Source organism: Neofelis nebulosa, chromosome 14 (genome assembly GCF_028018385.1).
Source record: "Neofelis nebulosa isolate mNeoNeb1 chromosome 14, mNeoNeb1.pri, whole genome shotgun sequence".
Lineage (NCBI taxonomy): Eukaryota > Metazoa > Chordata > Mammalia > Carnivora > Felidae > Neofelis > Neofelis nebulosa.
In genome coordinates, this window is record NC_080795.1 from 82894519 (window position 1) to 82916549 (window position 22031).

Sequence of the window (22031 nt, forward strand, 5' to 3'; positions counted from 1 at the left end):
CAGGCAGTAAAGAAGCGGGTGGAGACCCACCGGGTTGCTGCCAGTCCCCAGACCTCTCTCCCAGGGCCTCCAGGACACCTCCCTCCAGCACATTGCCACAGCCGCACCTGCCCCTCTCTTGCCTTTGTGGCGGTGGGAGCAGGAGGGGCCCTGACGGCCGCTCTCCCCTCAGGCCTCCCTGAACCCCAGCGACCACAAGCTGGATGAAGAGCTGTGCCAGACACTCACGCAGCGCTATGTAAGCATCATGAACCGGCTGCAGAGCCTGGGCTACGACGGGCGGGTGCACCCGGCGCTCACCGAGCAGCTGGTGAACGCCTACGGGATCCTGCGTGAGAGGCCAGAGCTGGCCGCGTCCGAGGGCGGCTCCTACACCGTGGACTTCCTGCAGCGCGTGCTGGTGGAGACCGTGCACCCCAGCATGCTCACCGACACCCTGCTGCTGCTCTCCTGCCTCAACCAGCTGGCGCATGACGATGGCAAGCCTATGTTCATCTGGTGATGCCGGCTGCTGCCAGCCAGGCCCGCTCTGGCCCGCTCCTCGGTGCCAGGCCATTAAAGCTTCCCACACACGCTAGCCGCTGGGCCCCGGGCCAGAACTCCTGGGGGTGCTGCCTCCGCCGGGGTGGCCCACCAGCACCTCCTCCCCCCGCACCCCTTCAATCCTGCTTGCCCTGGGGCTCCAGGCCCACCCCGGGGTCCTTGGAGAGAGCCCCAAGACCAAAGCTGGGCAGCTGTCTGCTGAGGAGCGTGGTGTTCAAAGGTCCCCAGCTGCCGCCGGCCTGCGGGTGAGAGCAGCAGGAGCCCCTGAGACTCGGAGGGGGAAGAGCAGGAAGCAAGGAGGAGCCGACCTGGCAGGGAAGGGCCGTGGCTGTGCCAGCAGCATTAGCGCTGTACAGAGAGCTAAAGCCTGGGTGCAGAGTGGAAGGCAGAAGACAAGGATGTGGACGTGGGGACCCTTCCCTCTGTCCTAGGCCAGGAAGAGGGCGGCGGGAGAGGGGGCAGGGAGGGCTCCTGGAGCCTCACTAAGGGGAAGAGGACATTAGATGGACGGGACCCCGGAGAAAGTAGACTCACCCAAATCCTAGCGAGGGGCAGCCCAGGGAGATGTGGCCGATTCCTAAGGCTCCACAGGGTTCCGAGCCTCAGAGCTGGAGCCGGCAGAACCCACCTGCTGCAGGGGCAGGGGCAGAGCGCAGGCAGAATGGGGAAGCCCAAGGGAGCAGCAGAGGGCGGGGCGTGTAAAATGGGACTCCACCAGGGGTAACCTGCAGACTAGGGGGAGGGGCCTGTGGATAGTGCAGGAAACTGAGGACTGGAGGCCAGGATGGGGGTCCTTGCCAGGGTGTGCATGAGAGATGGGCAGTGGGGTAAAGCCCACAGAGTGGCCTCTGGCCCACGAGAGGTAAAGGAGAGGACCTGCCCGAGGAAGGGAAGGAGGCTGGAGCTGCGATAGGAGGCAAAGGGTGGGCTGAGGAGGTGGGAGCGAGGACCCCAGGCGAGGAGGCTCCTGGAACACCGGTGCTTGCCAGCCAGAGCGCTCTGAGGGAACAGAAGAGTCCCAGGGTTCAACCAGAGGCATCGTATCAGCAACCAGCAAGGAAGGCAGGGAGGGAGAGGGTTGTGGGGTGTGCTAGGGCCTTCTGGCCCGGGAGCTCCCTGCGCTCTCCACTCCCAGGCCTGCTACTTCAGGGGACCCAGCCAGACCCCCCGCGGAAAGGCAGGGAAGGACTCCACATAGAGCAGTGTGAGATCTAGAGACGGAAATCTCCTAGTTCTGTCTGCCGACAAGGCCTAGCGGCAAGACACAACTGTCGCGGTGAACACGCCCAGCACCAGATCTTGGTTTCTAAAGGGGATCAGGGATTCCTGGAGAATTGGGGGTGGGGGTGGGGGGCAGAAGTCCCTCCTCCTCCCTGGCAGCAGTCGTGAATGGCTGCCCAGATCCAAACTCCTGGGCAATTTAAGACCCAACCAGGAGAGCGGTGGGCTGTGGTTCACGGCTCAAATGATTCGGATGCGGGCTCAAGCAGGGCCCGGCAGCACCTGACAGAGAGCGGGGCAGCAGGGTCCTGGGAACCAAGGAAGCAGGTACGAGAGGGCCCCCGGATGGGGAGCTGATTTCCATGTGGCTCACGTGTCCTGAGGTTGCGGCGGCGCAAATCCGCACCAACGGCCCCTCACCTCCCGATTGGAAGCTCCTCGGGGTAGGGTCACGGAGCGGTCTGTCACCACGGGGGACAGGCCTCTTAGGGCAGCTCTGCGGGGCTCTCACTGGTGGCAGATTAGGGCGTTCTGAGTCCGTCCCTCCTCTGGAGCTGTGTCTCTGAACTCAGCTGCGGCACACCTGGACCCCGGGAGGCCGGTGGGGCTGGGGTAGACCCCGAAGTCAGGGCCGCTGGAGGGCGCCGGCAATTCCGCGCGGACTTGCGGGCCGGCGGAGGGAGCTGGACGCAGCACGCACCGCACTGCCTCCACCGGCGCTGCGCCCGCCTGCACTAAACAGGGTCGCTCTCCATTTGCTGTAGGCTGCACCCCAATCCCCGCTCGCGTCGGGCAGGTCTGGGGGCTCTCCCGGTGGCGCACAGGGGAGGGCGGGGCAGAGTGGGGCGAGGAGGATCTGGGGGCGGGGCTGCGAAGCCAGGGTCTCTTTCGCTTTCCCTTTTGTTCCCTCCAACGGCCGTCCAGACTCCGCGCGGGAGAGGAGAGCGCGGCTTCCCGGGCGCGCCGGTTGCCGCCTGCGCCCGCGCCCCAGCGATCCCGGGGCACAGCACCTACGCCGTTCCGCGCACAGGTGGCGCCACGTAACCTTGACCCCCGTGACACCCCCGCAGCTCCCGCGGACGCACGCTGGCAGCGACTGGGTCGCAGGGGCGCCGCGAGGCGGAGGAGTCCCGCACATCATGCAGACCCTTCCGGACTGGCCCCCAGCGTCCGGTGCCCCACGGCCCTCTCCCTTCCCGCTCCCGGGACTGCACGCCCTCCACCGCCTGGCTCGAGCCCTGCTCTTCCCGGCTTACTGGGCCCTGGACCGGCTGCTGGGCTGCTGCGCGCCGACCGCGCGCCCCAGCGGCCTGCGGCGGCTGAAAGCCGCTGCGGAAGCTGGGGCCGCGCTGCTGCTGCTGCTGCTGGTCGGCCTGCCCCTGGCCCTGCTCGGGCTGCCGCTCTGGCTGCTCCTGCAGACCTGGCGCCGCCCCTTCTGCTACCAGCCCCCGCCGCAGTGCTGGGAGCCCCCGGCGCCCTGGCGCCCCCCGGCCGAGCCCGCGCGCTGCTTCAGCTTCCTCAGCGCCAACCTGTGCCTGCTCCCCGACGGGCTGGCGCGCTTCAGCAACTTGAAGCACAGCCAGCGGCGGGCCGAGGCTGTGGGCGCCGCGCTGCTCGCCGGCCTGCGGCCCTCGCGCTATGGGGCCACTGGCAGCAGTCCGCCGGGGCCGGGGGCGCCCTGCGGAGTGCTGACAGCCGAGGTGCCGGCAGGTCTGGAATTCGTGTGCCTGCAGGAGGTGTTCGACCTGCGCTCGGCGCACCGCCTCGTGAGCCGCCTAGCGCCCAGTCTGGGCCCGGTGCTGCACGACGTGGGCTCGTGTGGCCTGCAGCCCGGGCCGCACCTCAAGCTGCTCGGCAGCGGGCTGCTGCTGGCCTCGCGCTACCCGCTGCTGCGCGCCGCCTTCCGGTCCTTCCCCCACGCACGTCGCGAGGACGCGCTGGCCTCCAAGGGACTGCTTTCCGCACAGGTACCTGCCCAACCGCCGCGGCGCCTCCTGGCGGGGAGAGGGCTGGCGTGGGCTCGAACTGGCGACGGTTGCTGGGGCCCTCCGTGGTGTTGCAGGCGCAGGTGGGCATCCTGGACGGGCGCCGCGTCGTGGGCTTCCTGCACTGCACGCACTTGCATGCGCCGAGTGGTGAGCCCGAGGACGGGATCGTCGGCGCGTGGGCAGGCCGTCTGGCCTCTCCGCGCCCCCGACCGTTGGTTCACTGCCCGCGGCACCGCGAGCCCCGCGGAGGGTGGGGTGGGGGGGGCGGGGAGCGCGGCCCCGCTGAGCCTTCCGTTCCCGCCCTCGCAGAGGACGGGCCCTTGCGCTGTAAACAGCTGACGCTACTACTGGACTGGATCGAGCAGTTTGAAGCCGAGAGCCGCGAGAGTGGCGAGGCCGTGGCCTTCAGCGTGCTCCTGGGCGACCTAAACTTCGACAACTGCTCCTCAGGTGAGGGCAGGCTGCGGCGGGGCGGGGGCGGGGCGGCCTGGCCTCGCCCCGCCCACCACGCGCTGGCCTCGCCCCGCAGACCACGCGCAAGAGCAGGAGCACCAGCTCTTCAGCCACTTCCGGGACCCCTGCCGGCTGGGCACGCGCCGGGATCAGCCGTGGGCTCTGGGTACGGGGGCAACCGGGTGGGGAGCCGACCTGGGTGCGGTTCGAGGCCCGCGGCTGCCGCTGACACCGCCCTCCGCCCGCCCTCCCCCAGGCACAATACTGAGCACCTCCACCCTCCGCCACTCGGTGGCCTGCTCCCCGGAGATGTTAAGGAGGTGAGTGGCGACCTGGGGGTCAGACGCCGCCCAGAACGCTGGGGAGGCCTGGTCTTAGTGACACCACCCCTCCTCAGGGCCCTGGAGCAGGAGGAAGGGCGCCGCCGCTACCTGGCGGGCCCTCTGGGCGGAGGCCGCCGGGCTGAGCCCTGGCGGGGCCGGCGCCTGGACTACATCATGTACCGGGGAGCGGTCGGAGGCCCGCTGAGCCCAGTAAGTGCCAGAATTCAGGGCGCTGGGCCGGCTGCTGCTGGGGCGACTCCTCAGTCTGACTCCCGCCCCCAGGAGGTGGAACAGGTGACGTTCAGCACGGCCCTGGCGGGGCTCACAGACCACCTGGCCGTGGGACTTCGCCTCCGAGTTTCCGTGCCCTCCTGACGCAGGCTCGCAGGCGACAGTTGGAAAGACGGACGCGGACGCAGAGCGTGAGCCTGGCCGGCTGCCGCGGGAACGCGGTGACTTCGCTGTTTATTGTGGGGGCCCTCCCTCACACCGCCTCCTGGGCTCTGCGGTACTCGTAGACGCTGCCGCGCTCAGAGAAGGCTGGGGGCTGCGGGGGCGACCCCGGCGGTGGGGCGGGGTCCTCCGGGTCCCCGTAGCCGCCCCCGCCTGGTGTGTGGAGGCAGAACACGTCCTGTGGAGCAGTGGGACAGGCTCACTGCGGGCATGGACGCCCCCAACCCTGCCTCTCGCTGCAGTCCCATCCCCACCGGGGCAGTGCATTCATGGCGGCCGGCCTGGCCCACGGAGGCCCAGGGCGCGCCCTCTCTCCTTCGGAAACCAAATTAAATTCAGACGCTGGTTATTTTTGCAACTCTGCTCACCCTCTGTGGAAAGGGGGCCGCTGGAGGGCGGGCGGGAATGAGGAAGGACAGATGTCAATCCTTACCCCGGGGAACACGGGCACCGACGTCTTTCCGCCCAGATTCACCGTCCGGCCGTCCTTGCGAATCAGCAGGTTTAGGCCCCGGGCTCCGGGCTCGCCCCCTTCGGGAAGAGGCAAAGTGAGGCTGGCCCGGAAGGCAAGGAAGGGAGGGGCAGAGGCAGCGGGCGGGCAGAGGGAAGGACTCCGTGCAAGAGGCAAGGAAGGGAGAGAGAAGGAGGGCGGGCAGAGGGGAGGACACCGTGCAGGAGTGGGTGGGTGGGGTGGGAGTCGGGGATCCAGGGAGCTGCCGCTCACCGTGGAGGCCGTATGGCCGGAAGGCGCGACGCTCGGTCAGCACGGACAGCAGCGCCTCCTCGCGGAAGAGCAGCTCGCGGACGACGCCGTCGCCGCCTCGGAAGCGCCCGCGGCCCCCGGACCCCTGCCTCAGCTCGAAGCGGCGCAGGATGACTGGGTACCTGCGCGGGCCAGGGGGTTCAGAACGGTCCACCCGGGCTCGGGCTCCTGCTCCCCGGCCCCGGCCGCGCCCGCACCACTCACCTGCTCTCCAGGATCTCGGGGTCGGTGATGCGCGTGTTGGTCATGTGGCTGTGCACGCCGCTGCGCCCATGCCAGCCGGGGCCCGCGCCCGCGCCGCCGGCCACCGTCTCGTAGTAGCCCATGTGGGCGTTGCCCAGGGTCACGTTGTTCATGCAGCCCTGGCAGGGGCGAACGGCATTTGCGCTAGGCTGGAGGCATCGGAGACCCTCCCCGCCCGCGGCCCCAAGCGTGCCCACCCACCCGCCACACCTGGGAGGCGGCGCAGGCCCCAAAGGCCCCCAGGATGACGTCCACCACGCGCTGCGACGTGAGCACGTTGCCACCCACCACGGCCGCTTCGGGGGACGGATCCAGAATGCAGCCTCTGGGAATCACGACGCGCACTGGCGCCAGGCAGCCCTGAGGTGGGGGACGGGGGAGGGCAGCTCTCAGGGCGATTGGGAAATAAACGTCGCCCTACCCCCGCACTCCTAGACCAGTCCGGTGTTGGGCCGACCCGCCCCCAGGCTCGCTCAGGGACACAGCACGCGCTGCGCACCTGGTTGAGCGGGATGTCGCGGCCCACCAGGCACCGCAGGCAGTAGATGAGGGCGGACAGCGTGATGGCCCGCGGAGCGTTGAGGTTGCCGAACACCTCAGGCCCCGTGCCGCTGAAGTCAAACACTGCGCTGCCCTGCCCACGGGGTGGGGGTGGGGGGGAGAGGTGGGTCAGCAGCAGCCCCGCGGCCACTCGTCGGGTGCCCACGGCCCCGTTGCTGCGGCCTGACCTGACTCAGGTTGATCTGCACGCGGAGCCGGATGGGGGAACCATCATCCATGTGGTCCTCTGCTGACACCTCCAGGGGCAGGCCTCGGGCCTGCCGGGAGGTTCCGAAGGCCCGCAGCATATCTCGCACAGCCAGCTCCGCGTTCGCCTGGCAGACAGGACGTTCAGCGGCAGCCACGCTGCCTTCCAGGTGGGCGGGGGCTGCCCACCTCCCCGCCTGGCCGCCAGGGGGCAGGTACAGAGCTGCCCCCTGCTCCTGCGCCCTAGGCCCACCTGAATGTGGCCCATGTAGGCCTGCACCACATCCAGGCCGTACTGCCCGATGAGCTCTCCCACCAGCTGGATGCCCTTCTGGTTGGCGGCCACCTGGGCGCGGAGGTCTGACAGGTTGTCGTGCAAGTTCCTCGTGCCGCTGCAGCCGGGAATCTTGCCTGGGGCCTGCAGGGCCTCAGTTACCGCTGCACGGATGGGGTCACCGCTGAGCCACCCTCCACCCGGTCGGATGGGGGGCTGCGCTGCCCAGTGCCCTGATCCGTACCTACTCCTCCTCTGCTGGGCGCTATGGGGAGTTCCCCATGTTGGCCCTTCCCTGGCCCCCCACAACCCTGCTGACACCCACCCCCGGCACCCCCAAAGCCACAGCCTCCTGTCATCTGCTCAACCTTCTTCCCAAAGCCCAGCCCCCCAGAGCACCCTAGGCTTTTCCTGTGACCTCACAGGAACTGGAGGTGCCTGAGGAGAAGCAGGGGGGTCCTCTTACCTTTAACTCCTTCTGCCCCACTCTCTCCTGCCTTTTCTGGGCTTCCCTCCCCACTCCCAGGAGAAGAAACACTTCCCCCCACCCGCCCCAACTCATACTGCCCTCAGTCCGATGGCCCTCACTGGCCCCCTCTCAACCACTTTGCAAGAGCATCAGCTAGCTCTCCGGGCCTCCTGCCCCACCTCCAAACAAATTTGAACCAGGCCTCCGCCCCCTGGCGAGCCCCGGAGACCCAGGCAAGGACTCTCTCCCTAACCTAGGGTACAGTGGCCACTGCATCTTCTGTCAGGTGCCTGCACATGTCCCTCCCATGACCCCTGCCCCCTGCCCCCTGCCCCCACCACACACACTGACCAAGGGAATGACCAGGCCTGGGCCACTCTCTCTGTGTCCTCCACCCACGGCAGCCTGTGGCTCTGTCACCACACCCCCCACCCCCCACCCCCGCCCATGCTCTCACTCCCAGATGCCTGCCTGGGCTCCTAGACACCTGCAGCCTCAGACCAGCTCTGTTTTCACTGCCCCTGTCCCTGGGCTTCTGTCCCAACTTCACTGCTCTGTGCCAACTCAGTGACACAGCCTCCCTCCACCTTCCGGCTGTCTGAACTTGACCTCTCATCCTCATCCCTAGATCCCCTCAAATACCAACCTTGATCTCCAAAACAGGTGTCCCTACCTACCCCCACTTCTGCCCTGCTTGAGGGTCAGTATCATTCAGCACAGCTGCAGCCGCCCCCTACCCCACTCCCCACTCCAAGCCTTCAACCCCCCATCTACTCTGCACATGGGCTGGGGGCTCTCATGGTGTAGGGCAGACCAGTGCAGGCCCAGGAAAGTTCTCCGCGAGTCTGCAGGCCCTGGCCCCCGTCCTCACTGCTCTGTAGCCCACAGACCCAGTGCAAACACAAGGCAGACACCACCGTGAGCAGCTGCTGACCTTGAAACAGCCCCTCTCCCTCCTGTGCCCAGTCCTGTGACTGTCCTGGCCAGCTCCCCACCCCCAAAACCATTGAGCCTTCCTGGGCCCGGAAGGAGTTCACCTCAGTGCCTCCGATCGTCTCTGAAAGATGATCTGCTACCACTCCGGGGTCGCTACCCGGCTCCCCCAGCCTCAAGGCAGGCCTCCGCCACTCACTCGCTGCCACAGCGCCCCAATCGGCCTGGTCCACTGAGCCCTCCCCCGACCTCGAGGTCACTCCAAGCCCACTCCCACTCACCCTCCTCTTGGAAGACTCCTCCCTGGACGAGTTTGAAAGACAGAAAGACGGCGCCCTCCTGCTGCAGTGTGGTGGAGTGGGGAGGCATGGAGCCCGGCGTGATGCCCCCAATGTCCGCATGGTGCCCACGGCTTGCCACGTAGAACACAGGCCGAGTCTGACCCGGCCAAAACACCTGGGGGTGGAGAGCGACAGTGAGCTGTGCTAGCAGCCCGCGCCACCCCCCACCCCCGGAGACACCCAGGCAGCGGCCTTCACCGGGGTGATGACGGTCAGGTCTGGCAGGTGGCTGCCCCCAGCGCTCGGGTGGTTGCTCAGCAGCACGTCACCAGGGTGGAGGTCGGCCCCCAGGTGCTGGATCTGAGACCAGAAGACATTTGTGGAGGCGGCAGGGGCGGAGGCGAGGGGTGGGGTCAGGGAGGCCGAGAGGTGGGCCGCCGAACCTGGAACTGCACGGTCTCCTGCATGGCGCCCAGGTGCACGGGGATGTGGGGGGCGTTGGATACCAGCCCCCCATCGGGCCCGAAGAGGGCACAGGAGAAGTCCAGACGCTCCTTGATGTTGGTGGAGATGGCTGTGCGCTGCAGGATGCGGCCCATCTGCTCTGGGGGCACAGAATGAGCGGGCACCCGCTGGCCCCGCCCCGCCCGCGGCACGGCCCCGCCCCGCCCGCCCACCGGCGCGGCACACCCCCAGAGGAAGAAGAGGCAGGACTGTTGCCTTCAAGGCCTCTGACACCCAGACCCAGGACCCGAAGGCGGTGGTGGCCCGGCGGACACAGCCAGACTGCAGGCGGGCCCCGTGTGTTGCCTGTGTGAGAGGTGCCCCCCCCTTCCTCTCCATCCCTGCTCAGGGCCTCACCAAGAACCCGGTACCCCACCTCAACTCTCCACCTTGCCTAGCACAGCAAGAAATCAGTGCTGAGGCACAGGATTCGGGGCGAGCAAGCCCCAGCCGACCCCGCGTAGAAGGGCTCACCGGGCCGAGCCTCTTTCCGTCCACAGACAGGATGGCGATCTCAGGCCCCATGACTGCTGGCGGGAGTTAGGTGCTCCCACTGCCCAAGGCCGGCTGGTGCGGCGGGGCTGGCCATCCCAGGGCGGCCCTGTCGCCAGCGGGGACTCCACTTCTGCCCCTTCCCTGGGTCACACTTTGTCTCCCTCTGCACGGCCTGCCAGCCACGTGCCTGCACTACCTCTGCCCAGGGAGCAGGGCCATGGGGACCGGGCAGCCACTCACCAGCAATGCTCATGAAGCGGTGAGAGAAGATGGACAGGTGGATGGGGTCAAGCTGGGCGCCCACCAGGCTCGGGACTTCAGCCCCCACAGAGATGCGGATGTCCCCGGTATCAGTCACCTCTGCCTGGCAGCCTGGCTCCACCAGGATGGTGCTGAAGGCAGGGGCGCAAGAGGCTGGGGGCGCCGAGCCAGACCCCCCCCCCTCCCGTCCCAAAGAGGGACCCCACATCCCCAGGCTGGGGGACACCCAACCATAATGGGACCCCAGAGTCCTTTCTGTTCCTGTAGCCTCGGGCCAGAGAGCCCCTGACAGGGCCCCTGAGCTCACCAGGCCCCGGCAACTGTACCCACCATGGCCCCACCCTGGCCAGGCTTCAGCCCACCTGTTGCTGTCGATGATGAGGCAGGGCCCCTGAAGCTTGTGCCCATAGGCCAGCTCTCCCAGCAGGTACACAGGGGTCTCCTGGTAGCCCCCCTCAAAGTAGCACTGGGTCACCTGAGGAGGGTGTGGGATGAGTGAGGTTCCTAGGTGCAGCCCCTCCCTGCCCCTCCCCCTCCACACCCGTCCCCTTGTCCCTGCGGGTGCGGGTGGGCAGGCCAAGGCAGAGCCACCCACCTTGTCTATGCGGGGAGGCCCGGTCTGAGCTCTGGGAACATCCTCGAGGCGAAGGCCGCTGCGACCAGTGCCCCTCACACGCACGTCGTCCACCACCACCGGCCGCTCAGGGATGACGAAGCCAAACTCTCTCATGTACCTGCACGTCCGCCGGCCCCGAGAAAACGATCAGGGCCAGGCCGGTAGGCCACCCGCCAGGGCTCCCGGGAGGCAGAGCTCGCATACCTCTCCACAAAGGCGGCCCCAAAGTCGCCAGCACGGGGCGAGCGGGCAGTGGCCGGGTGCTGGTGGGCAGACACCATGAGGGCGCAGTCTGTGCCCTGGTAGCGCAGATGCAGGAAGCCCTCGGTGCTGATCTGGGACCTGCAGCAGCGGGGCGGGCGGGCCACTCGCACACGGTGCCCCGGGGACTCCCGTCCCGCGTCCGCCAGCCCTCCCGGACCGCGCCACCTGGCACATCGGGCAGGAAAGCCAACTGGGGGTGGCTGGGATGCTGCCAGCCCTCTGCCTGGCCCAGCTCCCCCCTCCACTGCCCCCTGTGAGCCCCACCTGGGAAAGCCCTGGGCCCGCAGGGCGTCCACACACTGCTCCTCCAGGCGGCTCAGCCTCTGGTCCAGCTGCACAAAGGTCTCAGGCGCGTAGGGCAAGGAACACGGCTCCTGTGCCTCGTGCACCACGTCCGCCAGGGCCAGCCCCAGCGCTGACAGCAGCCCGCTGTGCCTACGTAGACGGGGGCCTCGGCTATGTGGGGGTGCCTCCCAAAGCCAGCCCCCCACCCCCGACAGGCGCACCACTCCCAGACGTACCTGTGAATGTGCACAGTGTCCATGCCCAGGGCTCGGGCAATGGCGCACGCGTGCTGCCCGCCAGCTCCCCCAAAGCAAGCCAGCACGTGGGCCGAGGGGTCGTGGCCTCTTGCCTGGGAAGCCAGAGGGGGTCGGTGGCGCGCCCTGCCCTGTCTGGCCCCCCACCCCTCACCCTGATGGGGTTGCCTGAGTGGGAGGTGAGGGGGTGGGGGGCAGGGCAGGCGAAGGCGAGGGCGAAGGCGGGCATACCTGCGTGAGTGCGCGGATGGGCCGGCACATGGCCTCGTTGGCCACACGCACGAACCCCATGGCTACCTCCTCCAGGCTCAGCGGGGAGGCCGGGCAAGGCCCGTTGGTCAGGAAGCTGTTGACCTCAGCGGCCACAGCCTCCAGGGCCTTTCGGGAGGCCTCGGAGGACAGTGGCTGGTCCTCTCCCGGCCCAAAAATGCAGGGGAAGGAGGCAGGCAGTAGGCGACCCAGAACCAGATTAGCATCCGTCACTGTCACGGGGCCCCCTGGGAGGTGTGCAGGGTGTGGGGGTTGGGGGCTGGAGATGGGGTCCAGGACTGGGCAGCAGGGTCAGGGCTGAAGGGCGGCGGGGTGGGGGTGGGGGGGGCGGAGGTAGGCCTGGGCAGCGTGGGAAGGGGCCTGGCTGGGCAGGTACCAGCTCTTACCTTTGCGGTAGCAGGCGGGGCCAGGATGGGCTCCTGCAGACTCGGGGCCCACCACAAAGAGGCCGGACCTTTGGGGCAGGGAGGACGGGACTTAGAGGTGGGTTGGGAGGCAGGGCTGGGGCGGGGGGCAGGGGAGTGCCCAACCCAGGTGCAGGGGCTGACCTGAAGAAGAGGCGGGAGCCCCCACCAGCTGCCACTGTGTTGATGTCCAGCTGAGGGGCCTGGAGGGTGACACCAGCCGTGCTGGCCTCAAAGACATGCTCAAACTCCCCAGCGTAGCGGCTCACGTCGGTGGATGTGCCTGGAGGAGAGAGAGGTGGGAGGAGTCACCGCACAGACCTGGACGCCCGGCATTGCTCAGCCCTGGGGCCGCGGTGGAGACTCCTCCTGACCCCGCCCTTCCGGCCTCCATACCTCCCATGTCAAAGCCGATGACGGGCTGGCCGCCTTCCACCCGGTAGGTGGTGGCTGAGTAGCCAACCACACCCCCAGCAGGGCCAGAGAGCACAGCCCGGGAGCCGCTGAAGGACTCCATGGGCGCCAGGCCACCATCGGAGCGCATGAACAGCACCTGCACGTCCTGTGGGAGAGCGGCAGCCAGTAAGGGGCCGGGCAGGCAGGGGTGGGGCGGGCGGAGCAGGCCGGCAGGGGGCCTCACCTTGAGCTGGCCCTGGAAGCCACGGCGGAAACCTTGCACGTAACGCTGGATGGTGGGGGTAAGGTAGGCGTCGGCACAGGCCGTGTGCCCCCGAGGCACGATGCGCACCATGGGCATGGTGTCGGAGGACAGTGACACGTGGGTGAAGCCCAGCTCCCGGGCCAGTGCGCCCACCTGCTGCTCATGCTGGGCCCACCTGTAATGACGACCCCACGGCACTCCGCCTCTTGCCCACGGCCTCCAGCCCACCGCCCAGAGCCCCGGCCAAGCCACGCTCACGTGTAGGAGTGCATGAGCACCACGGCCAGGCTGCGGACACCTCGGGACAGGAGTCCCTCCAGCTTCCCACGCAGAGCCCCGAGGTCCACAGGCTGCTGCACCTCCAGCAGGTCCCCCGTGCGGCCTGCCAGGAGGCCCGTTACCATCCGTCAAAGGCCCACCCTGCTGCCCCCGTGCCCCCAGCCCTGAGGCACCCGCACCTTTGACAGGTGTCCCTGCACCTGGCTCCCCGCGATACAGCACCACACGCTCGTCCACCTCCAGCACCTCTTCGTACAGCACCTCAGGCATGGGCACAGCCTGGGGACAGGCAGAGGCTCAGAGGACACCCAGGCCCGAGGGTCCTTGCTGGGGTCCTGCGCTGGTGGGGCAGTGCGGGCGAGGGGATGTGTCCCGGCAGTCCAGTCCATAGGCCCAGGAGACACAGACGGGGCCAGCCCCAGCAAGGCCTCCCAAGGAGTGGCTCTCTGCCCCCAGGCACCTGAGTGCAGCCAACTGCCACCCCCCGCAAGGGCAGCTCCCTGGAGGAGCCCAGCAGTAGGGGTGGGGGTAGGGGAGTGGGAGAGTGGGGGTGGCTCCTACCCCTCACCCCGAACAGTATGGTGACAGACAAGAACAAGACATTGTGACCACTCTGAGGGCTTGGGGGACAGAGTGCCTGCTAGGAGTGTCTGGAACCTTCTCTCCGCCTATAAGCTGCTAGCCTGGGGCCAACACTGACCCTTCCAAGGGCTGCCCTCCCGAGGGGCCACGGCATCCCTGGGAAACCATGAGCTGCACGACGCAGCCACCAGCTGGAGTGGGTGCGCTCACCAGGTCAAAGAGGTCCTCTCGGGCCTGGGTGCCCACGTGCAGCAGGTCTCGGAAGCCACGTGTCACCAGCAGCGCCACCCGCTCCCCCCGCCTCTCCAGCAACGCGTTGGTGGCCACCGTGGTGCCCATGCGGATGCTGGCAATGCGGCTGGTGTCCAGGGGCTGGTCCCGCGGCAACAGCACGCCTCCTTCCTGGGAACCACAAGGTCAGTGTCAGGCCCCGGTCCCAGGTCCCTCCCCAGCCCGCCCCTCTGCCCTGCCCTGGCCACCTGCTCCAGGATGCGGCGGATGCCCTCAGTAGGGGCGTCTGCATAGTTGGCGGGGTCCTCTGAGAGCAGCTTCAAGACCCTCACTTGCCCCCCGGGGCACTGGGCAAAGACATCTGTGAAAGTGCCTCCACGGTCGATGGCGAAATGGAAACGCCCCTCGGGGCTGCCCATGGTGACAGGGCTGGAGTCCAGCACTGACTCTTCAGCCGGCAGTCCTGGGAGAACTGGACGGACACAGCAGATCAGGCGACAGGCCCGGGGGTCACCCGCGGCTTGGTAGCCTTGGGCAGAGCCGGGCTGAGGAGAGCAAGGGGGGGGGGGGGGGGCGGCGGTCGGAGGAGGCGCCCTGGGCCGAGCCCGGGGCTGCAGGCCCAGCTCAGAGCGTCGCCTGAGGCGCGGCCGCAGCCGGGCAGGTGGGGACGCCACACCTAACGCCCCTCGTTACCCGGTTCTCCGGGCCCCAGCTTGCGGCGCAAATCCCCGGACCCGCCAGAGGCGGAGGCGCCCCGGAGAGCCCACGGGCTGGTGGGTCTGGGCTCCTTTAGCACGAGGAGGCACGGGGGCTGGGGGCAGGTGACTTCCACAGTCGCTCGACCTTGGGGCCCAGGCCGAGTGGGACAGGGGGCACGGGGCGGGGCCTGCGCCAGGGAGGGGGCAGGGCCCGCGATCGGGGCGGGGGGGGGGGGGGGGGGGGGGAGGGGTGGCGGGGAGAAGCGGGGCGCTGGAGGGTCCGGGTGCGGGGCCCACCTGGCACGTCGGCTCCGAGGCGCTCGCGGTCCGCTCGGGCCGCGCTCCCTCCCGGCCCTGCCCGCCGCACCCCCCCCCCCCCCCCCGCCCGGAAGCGGGGCCCGCCCCCCGCCCGACCGGTCCCACCGCGCACGGCCCTCCGGGTTGCGTCAGGCTCGGCTCGCCGGGAGCCGCCTCCCTCCTCCGCCGGGAGCCACGGGAGCCACGCCGGGGGACCGCGGGGCGCGGGGCCGAGCTGGGCCAGGGGCGGCTCCGTGCTGGCGCGTCCCCGGCCGCCGGCCACCTCGGTTCAGCCGGCCACTCGAGGTGCCCCGGGGAAGGCGGAGCAGGCCACCCTCCAAAGAAGTAAGAGCCCAGACGAGCTCGGACTGCACCCTGGCGCGGGGCAGTCACTCCGTGAGGGACGGGGCTGGGGAGGGGGGTCGTGGAGGGGCCTCGGGCAAGGGCCCCTCCGCAGCCGTTAACCCCGCTGCTGCCCGCCCAGGGCCAGCCTTGCCACAGCCCAGGCTGGGCGCCCCGGGACCCTCACAACATCAGGGCTGATGTCCCCAGAAGCCGTGGCCGGTGCCCTGACGATGAGACGAAGCGTGCCCCACCCTGGCCTGTCTCCTCACGGGCAGAAAGTGTCCAGGCTTGGAGTGGACACCAACCGTGCAGGGCCTGGAGCAGGCCGTTTAGAGCTTCCAGGGGGCAATAGTGGGAATGGGGCGAGGGACGAGACCCAAGCAGAGGGAACAGCGGGTGAAGGGGGCTTCACCCAAGGTGCCAGGCCAGATGGCCAGATAGGCAGGGGCACCCACCCACGCGCCCCAGACTTCCCCCTCCCCTGGGAGCCTTGCTGGCGCTGGAGGCCTGCTTGGTCCCTGGAGGTGAGAGCGAGGTGGGGCCGCACCCCGGGCAGCAGCGGGAGCTCCCTTCTGACCAGCGCCTCTGCAGTCTCTGTGCACGTGGTGGGGGGTGAGGGGTTTGGAAAGAACTGCACCAAGAAAGACACAAGAGACTCAGCGACTCAGGGCAGTGGCAGTGTCTGTGGCCTCCGACCCCACCTCACGCCTTCTGACGGTGGCCGGTGGCCTCTCCCACCAGCGCAGGCTCCCGTGGGTCTCTCCCCACCTCCAGCCCTGCTTGGACCTAGGACTTGAGCTGCCCTGCGCGTGCGCCGCGGGGGATGGGCTGTGACCGTGCCCAGATGACTGTGCCCCCGGCGGCAGGTGCCAGCCAAGGTACTGACCCCAGACCCCCACCCCCTTGACCTCCCTGTCACCTTCCCCATCCCTCACGTCCAGCTGGATGCCTAGACCGTCACTGTGGCCACCGTACAGGAGCTTCTACCCTCACCGGCTCTGAGCTAACCACGAGATGGCGGTCGGCGGCCCCACTCCAGGCAGGACCCCCGCCTGCAGCCCCCACCGTGTCTCCATTCACGCCTCCACAGCAGGTGCATCCAGCCCACTCTCCCCCATCACTGGGTGACTGTCCCACCTGCCCGTCTCCGCCAACCCCCCCACGTGGCGTCTTCGTCCTGATGCTCAGCTGAGAGTCCATCCGGAGAGGCTTCCAACAACCCAGCCACACCACCACCCCTGGGGTGCCGTACTCAGCCAGGCTGCCTGTGGTCTCAGCCAGGCCTCCTCACCGCATCAGCCCGGCCGCCCCCACGCCCGTCTCCAGCCCACGGCTGGTGACCCTCAGCGCCCAACCGTGTCTTCTAGAGGCCCCGCCCCCACGCCCCTCCAGCAGCACCCCAAGTGCTCTGCTCCTCAGGATGCACGTCCGTGGAAAGGCCCCCTGCCACCTCCACAAGCCTCCAGGCTCACAAATCACATCAGGCAAGACCAGAGAAGCCCCCTGAGCCGCCCCAGTGCCCAGGCCTCTGGCCTCCCTGTGCGTCCGCCCGCTCCCCACTTCTGTCTCTGGGAAGCCCCTTCTGCATGGGGTCCTGACCCGCCTCGCCGACTCCCTCCTGCCAGCCTCCTTTACCGCATCTTCTGACGCGTGTGTCCTGAGAAGTTCCCCTCTGCTCTGCCCTGAACTGTGTCCTGCCTAACTTCCTGTACTGAAGCCTACCGGACCTTAGGGAGGTGACAAAGTCATGAGGATGGGCCCCAATGATGGCATTAGTGCCCTTGCAACAAGAGACGGAAGGGGTTGTCTCCAGAATGTGAGGACACAGCCGGACAGTGGCCAACTCTCCGCCAGCAAGAGAGCCTCGCCGAGAACGGTGCCGGCGCCCTGATCTCCGACTTCCAGCCTCCAGAACTGTGGGAAGTGGATTGTTGAAGTGGTCCAGCCTGTGGTGTGTTTTTTTTTTTTTTTTTTTTTTTAATTTTTTTTTTCAACGTTTTTTATTTATTTTTTTTGGGACAGAGAGAGACAGAGCATGAACAGGGAAGGTGCAGAAAGAGGGAGACACAGAATCGGAAACAGGCTCCAGGCTCCGAGCCATCAGCCCAGAGCCTGACGCGGGGCTCAAACTCACGGACCGCGAGATCGTGACCTGGCTGAAGTCGGATGCTTAACCGACTGCGCCACCCAGGCGCCCCAGCCTGTGGTGTTTTGATGGAGCAGCCCACACTCCCTGAACCCTCTCCAGAGACCGTTCTCTGCCTGTTAACATCTCCGGGCCCTCAGAAGCAGGGACGGGACACTGTGCCAGGACTGACGTGGCCCACACGCTCCCTGGCCACTTGTATCTCCCGGTGGATCTGCACAGCCAGAGGCTTCCGGGAAGCGTGGTGCCTGTCCCCATGAGAGCTGGGGTCCCCTCAGCCTGCCCGAGCCAGGGGGAGCGCCCCAGTTGCACTGCTCAAACCCTAGGAACTGCCTTCATGTGCCACTTTCCCACCAGCACGCCCAACCCGCCCAAGTACATCCAGAGCCCCGGCACTGTTCACTCCCCCCTTCTAGCCAAGCCTGTGATTTCTCACCAGGAGAACGACCCCGACCTAGAAGACCCTCCTGGTCCTCATCTGCTCTCCACTCCAACGCTGGCCTCAGCACTGTGCCTCAGCACACTCGACTCGCTGCCACCTCAGGGCCTTTGCACGGACCATTCCCTCAGCTCTACCCCAGCCTTGTGGCTCCTTCACTTTGGTGCAGTCCTGCTTCAATGTCACTTTCTCGGAGACGTTACTTTCTCCCCGCTGCCTTGCTAAAGAGGCCCCGGCCCCCGTATCACTCCTCAGCACCTGCCGCACCTGACGAGCCATCGCCCCACGGGAGCAGGGACCGCCCGCCCCCCCTGCCCCCGCCGCTTTCCCCTGTCTTGGCACAAGCTTGAATGAGTGAAGCCTCGTGGGCATCTGAGAAGAGCCCCCGCGGGCCCTGGCGCTCCTCACCTCTTTCGGCATCCTTGAACTTGATGGTTCTGCGCCGGGGCAGCCGGGGGCTGGTGGCCACCTCGGCCAGGAGCCCGGAGCCACAGAAGCCCAGGCCTCTGCCCCGGGTCTGGAGCACGAGCTTCAGCTCCTGGTTCTCCTGGATGAGCTGCACAAGCCGTCGCAACTCTTCATTCTCCTGGGCCAGCCGCTGGATCTCCCGCCGCAGACCCTCGTAGCTGCTGAGGGGGGACATGCCCGGCAGCAGGGGGGGCAGCTACCAGCAGCTGTCCCCTGGCCAGGAGTAGCGGACCCCGTCATTGTGAGGTCAGTGGCCGCCCCTGCCCCCGGGCCTCAGCCGCATTCCGGGTGTCAGAGCCAAGGCCCCTTGAGCAGGGCGCACCTGACCTCTGACCTCTGGTCCCTGAGGGCCAAATGACTAGAGGAGCCCAGACCTGCCGAGAGCCTGGAGTCCTTCTGGGATGCCCCTCTTGGAGGACGGAAGCTTCTTTATGCCAGCCTGGCACGGAGGTGCTGCAGGGAGTGGGAGTAAAAGACCCAGGCCTCCCCATCCCCCATCTGGCTGCCCACTGGCCCCTAGCTGCAGCATCCCCCCCCTGCCCGTGCCAGCTCACGGGGCTGGGCGACGGCTCGGTCCCCGAGGTGGTCACACAGCCAGCAGGACATCTCAAGGGGCCAGGACAGTGGCTGTTTGAGCTGCCCCGCGGGAGGGGCGCCTCTGGCCTAGAAATAGCAGGAGCTGCACAGCGAGGCGGGGGGGGGGGGGGGGGGTCAGGGTCCAGGGGACGCGGCTGAGTCGGCAAGTGCATCAGGACGGGGCTGGAGGCACAGAGATGAGGCAGGGATGGCAGGGGGCAGCTGTGTCACGTGGAGGGCAGGCCGCCCGGAAAGTATGCTATACCCCGCAGGCCCCACGGCACGCTCCCCCAGCTGCAGGCCCCAAGGCACGCCCCCGCCGCAGGGGAACCACCCCAAAGAGTAACCACCCAGCTTACATTTTAGAGCATATGAAGGACTTCCTTCTTTCATGCGATGTGCCCTCTACCGGCACAGCTCTCTGCCTCCGCTGTCATTGTCTGTCCTTTCCTTGTATTATGATTGGCGTTTACTTCGCCATCATCTCCTGCCTGCTGACCCCCTCAGCACAGTTGCCACTTGTAGACCCAAAGTCCTCCTGGGATTTGCATGCCCTTCCCCGGCTGCTTCGGTGTGGCCTGGCCAGCTCCGGGGGTCTTCACAGAGCAGACTGCAGGGGAGGCTGACAGCAGTGCCCCGGGGAGGGGGTGGGACCCGTGCTCAATCTCAAAGGAAATGGTGACAATTTTAATAGTTCCTATAACTAGGAAGTGTCCTGACTCTGACCATGATGGAGTAGAGTATTTCCGAAAGGACTAGAGATCTTACCTCAAGGGCGTGACAGGCTCATGGCAGTCGCGGCCGGGACTGGTCCGTGAGCAGAATACTAAGGCCCCCGAGGTCACGGGCCCTGCATAATCCCAGAATAAAATGGATTTTACCCTATGATTCGGTTATTTATGCGGCACAGCTGAGGAGTAAAGGGAGATTACCTTGGATGAGACTCACTGAATCAGGTGGGTCCTTAAAAGAATAGGTCTCTTCCTGGTGAAGGTGATTCCACGCCCGGGAGAGTCCCCACTGCTGAGGGGGCCGCGTGGCAAGGAGTGCGGGTGGCCTCTAGGAGCTGGCGTATCACAGTCACAACACTAAAAGACCAAGAGAAAACCTCCAAAGTCACGGGATAAAAATGACTCCTCACAGATGAAAACAACAATAAGATGAACACCCAACTCCCCATCAGAAACAACGGAGGCAGGAAACCAGATGACGTACTCCAAGTTCCGGAAAGAATGACTCAAGCAAGAATCCTAGATTCTGGAAAATGATCTTTTGGAAATTAAGGTAAAATAGAGACAGTCCAAGATAAACAAAGACAGAGAATTTGCTGCTAGAAGACCTATCTTACGAGGAATACTAAAGAAAGTTCTTCACAACGTGGACACGTGGAACATCCTGAAGTCCTCTCCTTCCAAGGACACAACAAATTGACAACTGCATGTGGAGAAATGTCTTCTGAAAAAGCCCTGGAAACTGGATGAACAAAGCCTCCACAACAAAGGATTAAATGGCAGCATTGAAGCAGGTAGAGGAGGGGCCCCTGGGTGGCTCAGTCGGTTAAGCATCTGACTCTTGCTATTGGCTCAGGTCATGATCTCACGGTTCTTGGGTTTGAGTCCCCTGTTGGGCTCTGTGCTGACAGCTCAGAGCCTAGAGCCTGCTTCAGATTCTGTGTCTCCCTCTCTCTCTCTGCCCCTTCCCTACTCACACTTTGTCTCTCTGTGTCTCTCAAAAATAAACATTGAAAAAAATGGAAAAAAAAAAAAAACAAACCTCACACACAGACTGACTCACCCCAGGACCCAGTGCAAAAACACCAGCCTGAAAAGCATGTAGACCATATATGAATGAGACCCATTTACTAATCCTAAATTTTTTTTCAGAGAGGAAGGAACTTGTTTGTTGAGACTCTGTCCAGAGACAGAGCTACCACAGGCACCATTTTTGTGATCTGATTCTAACTCATTAGCACCAGAGAGCACAGATGGCTGAGGGTCCTGCCCACCCACCACCACCATGACCACGCCACAGATGGGCCAGGTGAGAGCCCTGCCCACCTCTGAGCCACAGTGTGACCCCACCATAGCAGGTGGGCTCCTGTCACTCACAGAGAGGACACTGCTTGAGCACCTGGCTCTGGTGGCCAGAGGGGATCGTGTTTCTGAATCCCACAGGACATCTTCTACACAAAGCCACTCCTTCAAGACCGGGGAAGGCAGCTGATTTGCCTAGTACATGGAAACAAACACAGAGAGTCAAGTAAAATGAGGAGACAGAGGAATATGTTCCCAATGAGTGAACAAAGCAAAACCTTATCTGTTAAATGAAACAGATAAGCAATCTGATTTCAAAGTAATGGTCACAAAGATGCTCAGCAAACTCAGGAGAAGAATGGGTGAGACAGCGCAAACTTCAACAAAAGTTAAAAAATACAATAAAGTACAAAAGAGAAGTCACAGAGAGAAGAATACAGCAAGTAAACTGAAAAATATACTAGAGGGGCTCAACAGAAGACTGTATGAAGCAGAAGAACGGAACAGTGAGCCGGAAGATAAAACAATGGAACCCAGACACAGCAGCAAAAAGAAAAAAGATTTTTAAAAAGTGAAGATAACTTGAGGGAACTTTGGGACAACACCAAGCAAAATAACATTTGTGTTATGAGGATCCCAGAAGAAGAGAAAGAGAGATCCAGGAAACTTATCTGAAGAAATAAGAAATAATAATCTCAAACCTTCCCCAACCTGGGGAAGGAAACAGACATCCAGGCCTAGGAATCCCAGAAAGTTCCAAATAAGGTGAACCTGAAGAGATCCACACCAAGGCACACTATAATCAAAGTGGTAGAGGTTAAAGAGGGAATCTTAAAAGCAGCAAGAAAAAGCAACTTGTTATTTATAAGGGAAACCCCATAAGGCTCTCAGCAGATTTTTCAGCAAAAACATTGCAGGTCAGAAGGGAGGGACATGACATATTCAAAGTGCTGAGAGGAGAGAACGCCCAGCCAAGCATTCTCTCTCCAGCAAGGTTATCGTTCAGAATTGAAGGGACGAGTAAGAGTTTTTCAGATAAGGGGCACCTGGGTGGCTCAGTCGGTTAAGCATCAGACTCTTGATTTGGGCTCCGGTCATGATCTCACAGTTTGTGAAATGGACCCCACATTGGCCTCTGAGCTGACAGCGTGGAGCCTGCTTGGGGTTCTCTCTGTTCCTCTCTCTCTCTGCCTCTCCCCCACTTGTGCTCTCTCTCTCTCTCTCTCAAAATA

At 65.2% G+C, this 22031-nt stretch overlaps 3 protein-coding genes and 1 long non-coding RNA gene across 12 annotated transcripts in view; 2 read left to right on the forward strand and 2 right to left on the reverse strand.

The window, feature by feature from the left end:
* The window catches only part of SPATC1 (spermatogenesis and centriole associated 1), a 26203-nt gene extending 25626 nt beyond the window's left edge, over positions 1 to 577 (forward strand). For all 5 annotated transcript variants that reach the window (XM_058699406.1, XM_058699405.1, XM_058699409.1 and 2 more), the window contains one exon: positions 173 to 577. In XM_058699406.1, the coding sequence (XP_058555389.1) occupies positions 173 to 502 (330 nt within the window). In that variant the 3' untranslated portion in view covers positions 503 to 577. The remainder of the gene's footprint in view (positions 1 to 172) is intronic.
* The window catches only part of LOC131494785 (uncharacterized), a 6356-nt gene extending 3563 nt beyond the window's left edge, over positions 1 to 2793 (reverse strand). Inside the window, exons 1-2 of one of the 3 annotated variants that reach the window (XR_009253597.1) lie at positions 2185 to 2793; positions 301 to 1171 (exon numbers count right to left, since the gene is read on the reverse strand). This is a non-coding gene — a long non-coding RNA (uncharacterized LOC131494785). Of the gene's footprint in view, positions 1 to 300 lie in introns of all 3 variants that reach the window. The other 2 variants (XR_009253598.1, XR_009253596.1) reach the window with 2 other exon arrangements.
* Positions 2764 to 5339, forward strand: LOC131494784 (sphingomyelin phosphodiesterase 5-like). Its single transcript, XM_058699410.1, has 7 exons — positions 2764 to 3731; positions 3827 to 3899; positions 4062 to 4202; positions 4282 to 4371; positions 4462 to 4525; positions 4603 to 4738; positions 4811 to 5339. The coding sequence occupies exons 1-7, from the start codon at positions 2904 to 2906 to the stop codon at positions 4901 to 4903; spliced, it is 1425 nt and encodes a 474-aa protein (XP_058555393.1). The 5' UTR covers positions 2764 to 2903; the 3' UTR covers positions 4904 to 5339.
* On the reverse strand, positions 4952 to 18403 carry OPLAH (5-oxoprolinase, ATP-hydrolysing). Of its 3 annotated transcripts, none has more exons than XM_058699401.1 (27): positions 18131 to 18403; positions 14046 to 14269; positions 13777 to 13968; positions 13164 to 13263; positions 12964 to 13087; positions 12685 to 12880; positions 12441 to 12606; positions 12189 to 12327; positions 12027 to 12094; positions 11602 to 11867; positions 11353 to 11465; positions 11096 to 11266; positions 10772 to 10909; positions 10547 to 10685; positions 10314 to 10426; positions 9931 to 10082; positions 9135 to 9295; positions 8950 to 9051; positions 8692 to 8866; positions 6988 to 7172; positions 6716 to 6862; positions 6487 to 6621; positions 6198 to 6347; positions 5949 to 6106; positions 5706 to 5866; positions 5415 to 5512; positions 4952 to 5159 (listed from the first exon to the last, which is right to left on the reverse strand). In XM_058699401.1, the coding sequence occupies exons 1-27, from the start codon at positions 18363 to 18365 to the stop codon at positions 5013 to 5015; spliced, it is 4155 nt and encodes a 1384-aa protein (XP_058555384.1). In that variant the 5' UTR covers positions 18366 to 18403; the 3' UTR covers positions 4952 to 5012. The 3 variants fall into 3 exon arrangements, with proteins under 3 accessions (XP_058555384.1, XP_058555385.1, XP_058555387.1); XM_058699402.1 differs by lacking the exon at positions 18131 to 18403 and adding an exon at positions 14793 to 14868; XM_058699404.1 differs by lacking the exon at positions 18131 to 18403 and adding an exon at positions 14491 to 14642.
* Positions 18404 to 22031: the final 3628 nt, after the last annotated feature.

Coding starts and splice junctions, on each gene's coding strand:
- OPLAH (XM_058699401.1), bottom strand. CDS start 18,365: ATGTCCCCCCTCAGCAGCTACGAGGGTCTGCGGCGGGAGATCCAGCGG. Junction 12,328..12,440: donor CATCGGCTTTGACATGGGAG/GTATGGAGGCCG, acceptor TCTCTCCTCCAG/GCACATCCACCGACGTGAGC. Junction 6,348..6,486: donor GCGACATCCCGCTCAACCAG/GTGCGCAGCGCG, acceptor CCCCCACCTCAG/GGCTGCCTGGCGCCAGTGCG.
- LOC131494784 (XM_058699410.1), top strand. CDS start 2,904: ATGCAGACCCTTCCGGACTGGCCCCCAGCGTCCGGTGCCCCACGGCCC. Junction 3,900..4,061: donor GCACTTGCATGCGCCGAGTG/GTGAGCCCGAGG, acceptor CCGCCCTCGCAG/AGGACGGGCCCTTGCGCTGT. Junction 4,372..4,461: donor GGATCAGCCGTGGGCTCTGG/GTACGGGGGCAA, acceptor GCCCTCCCCCAG/GCACAATACTGAGCACCTCC.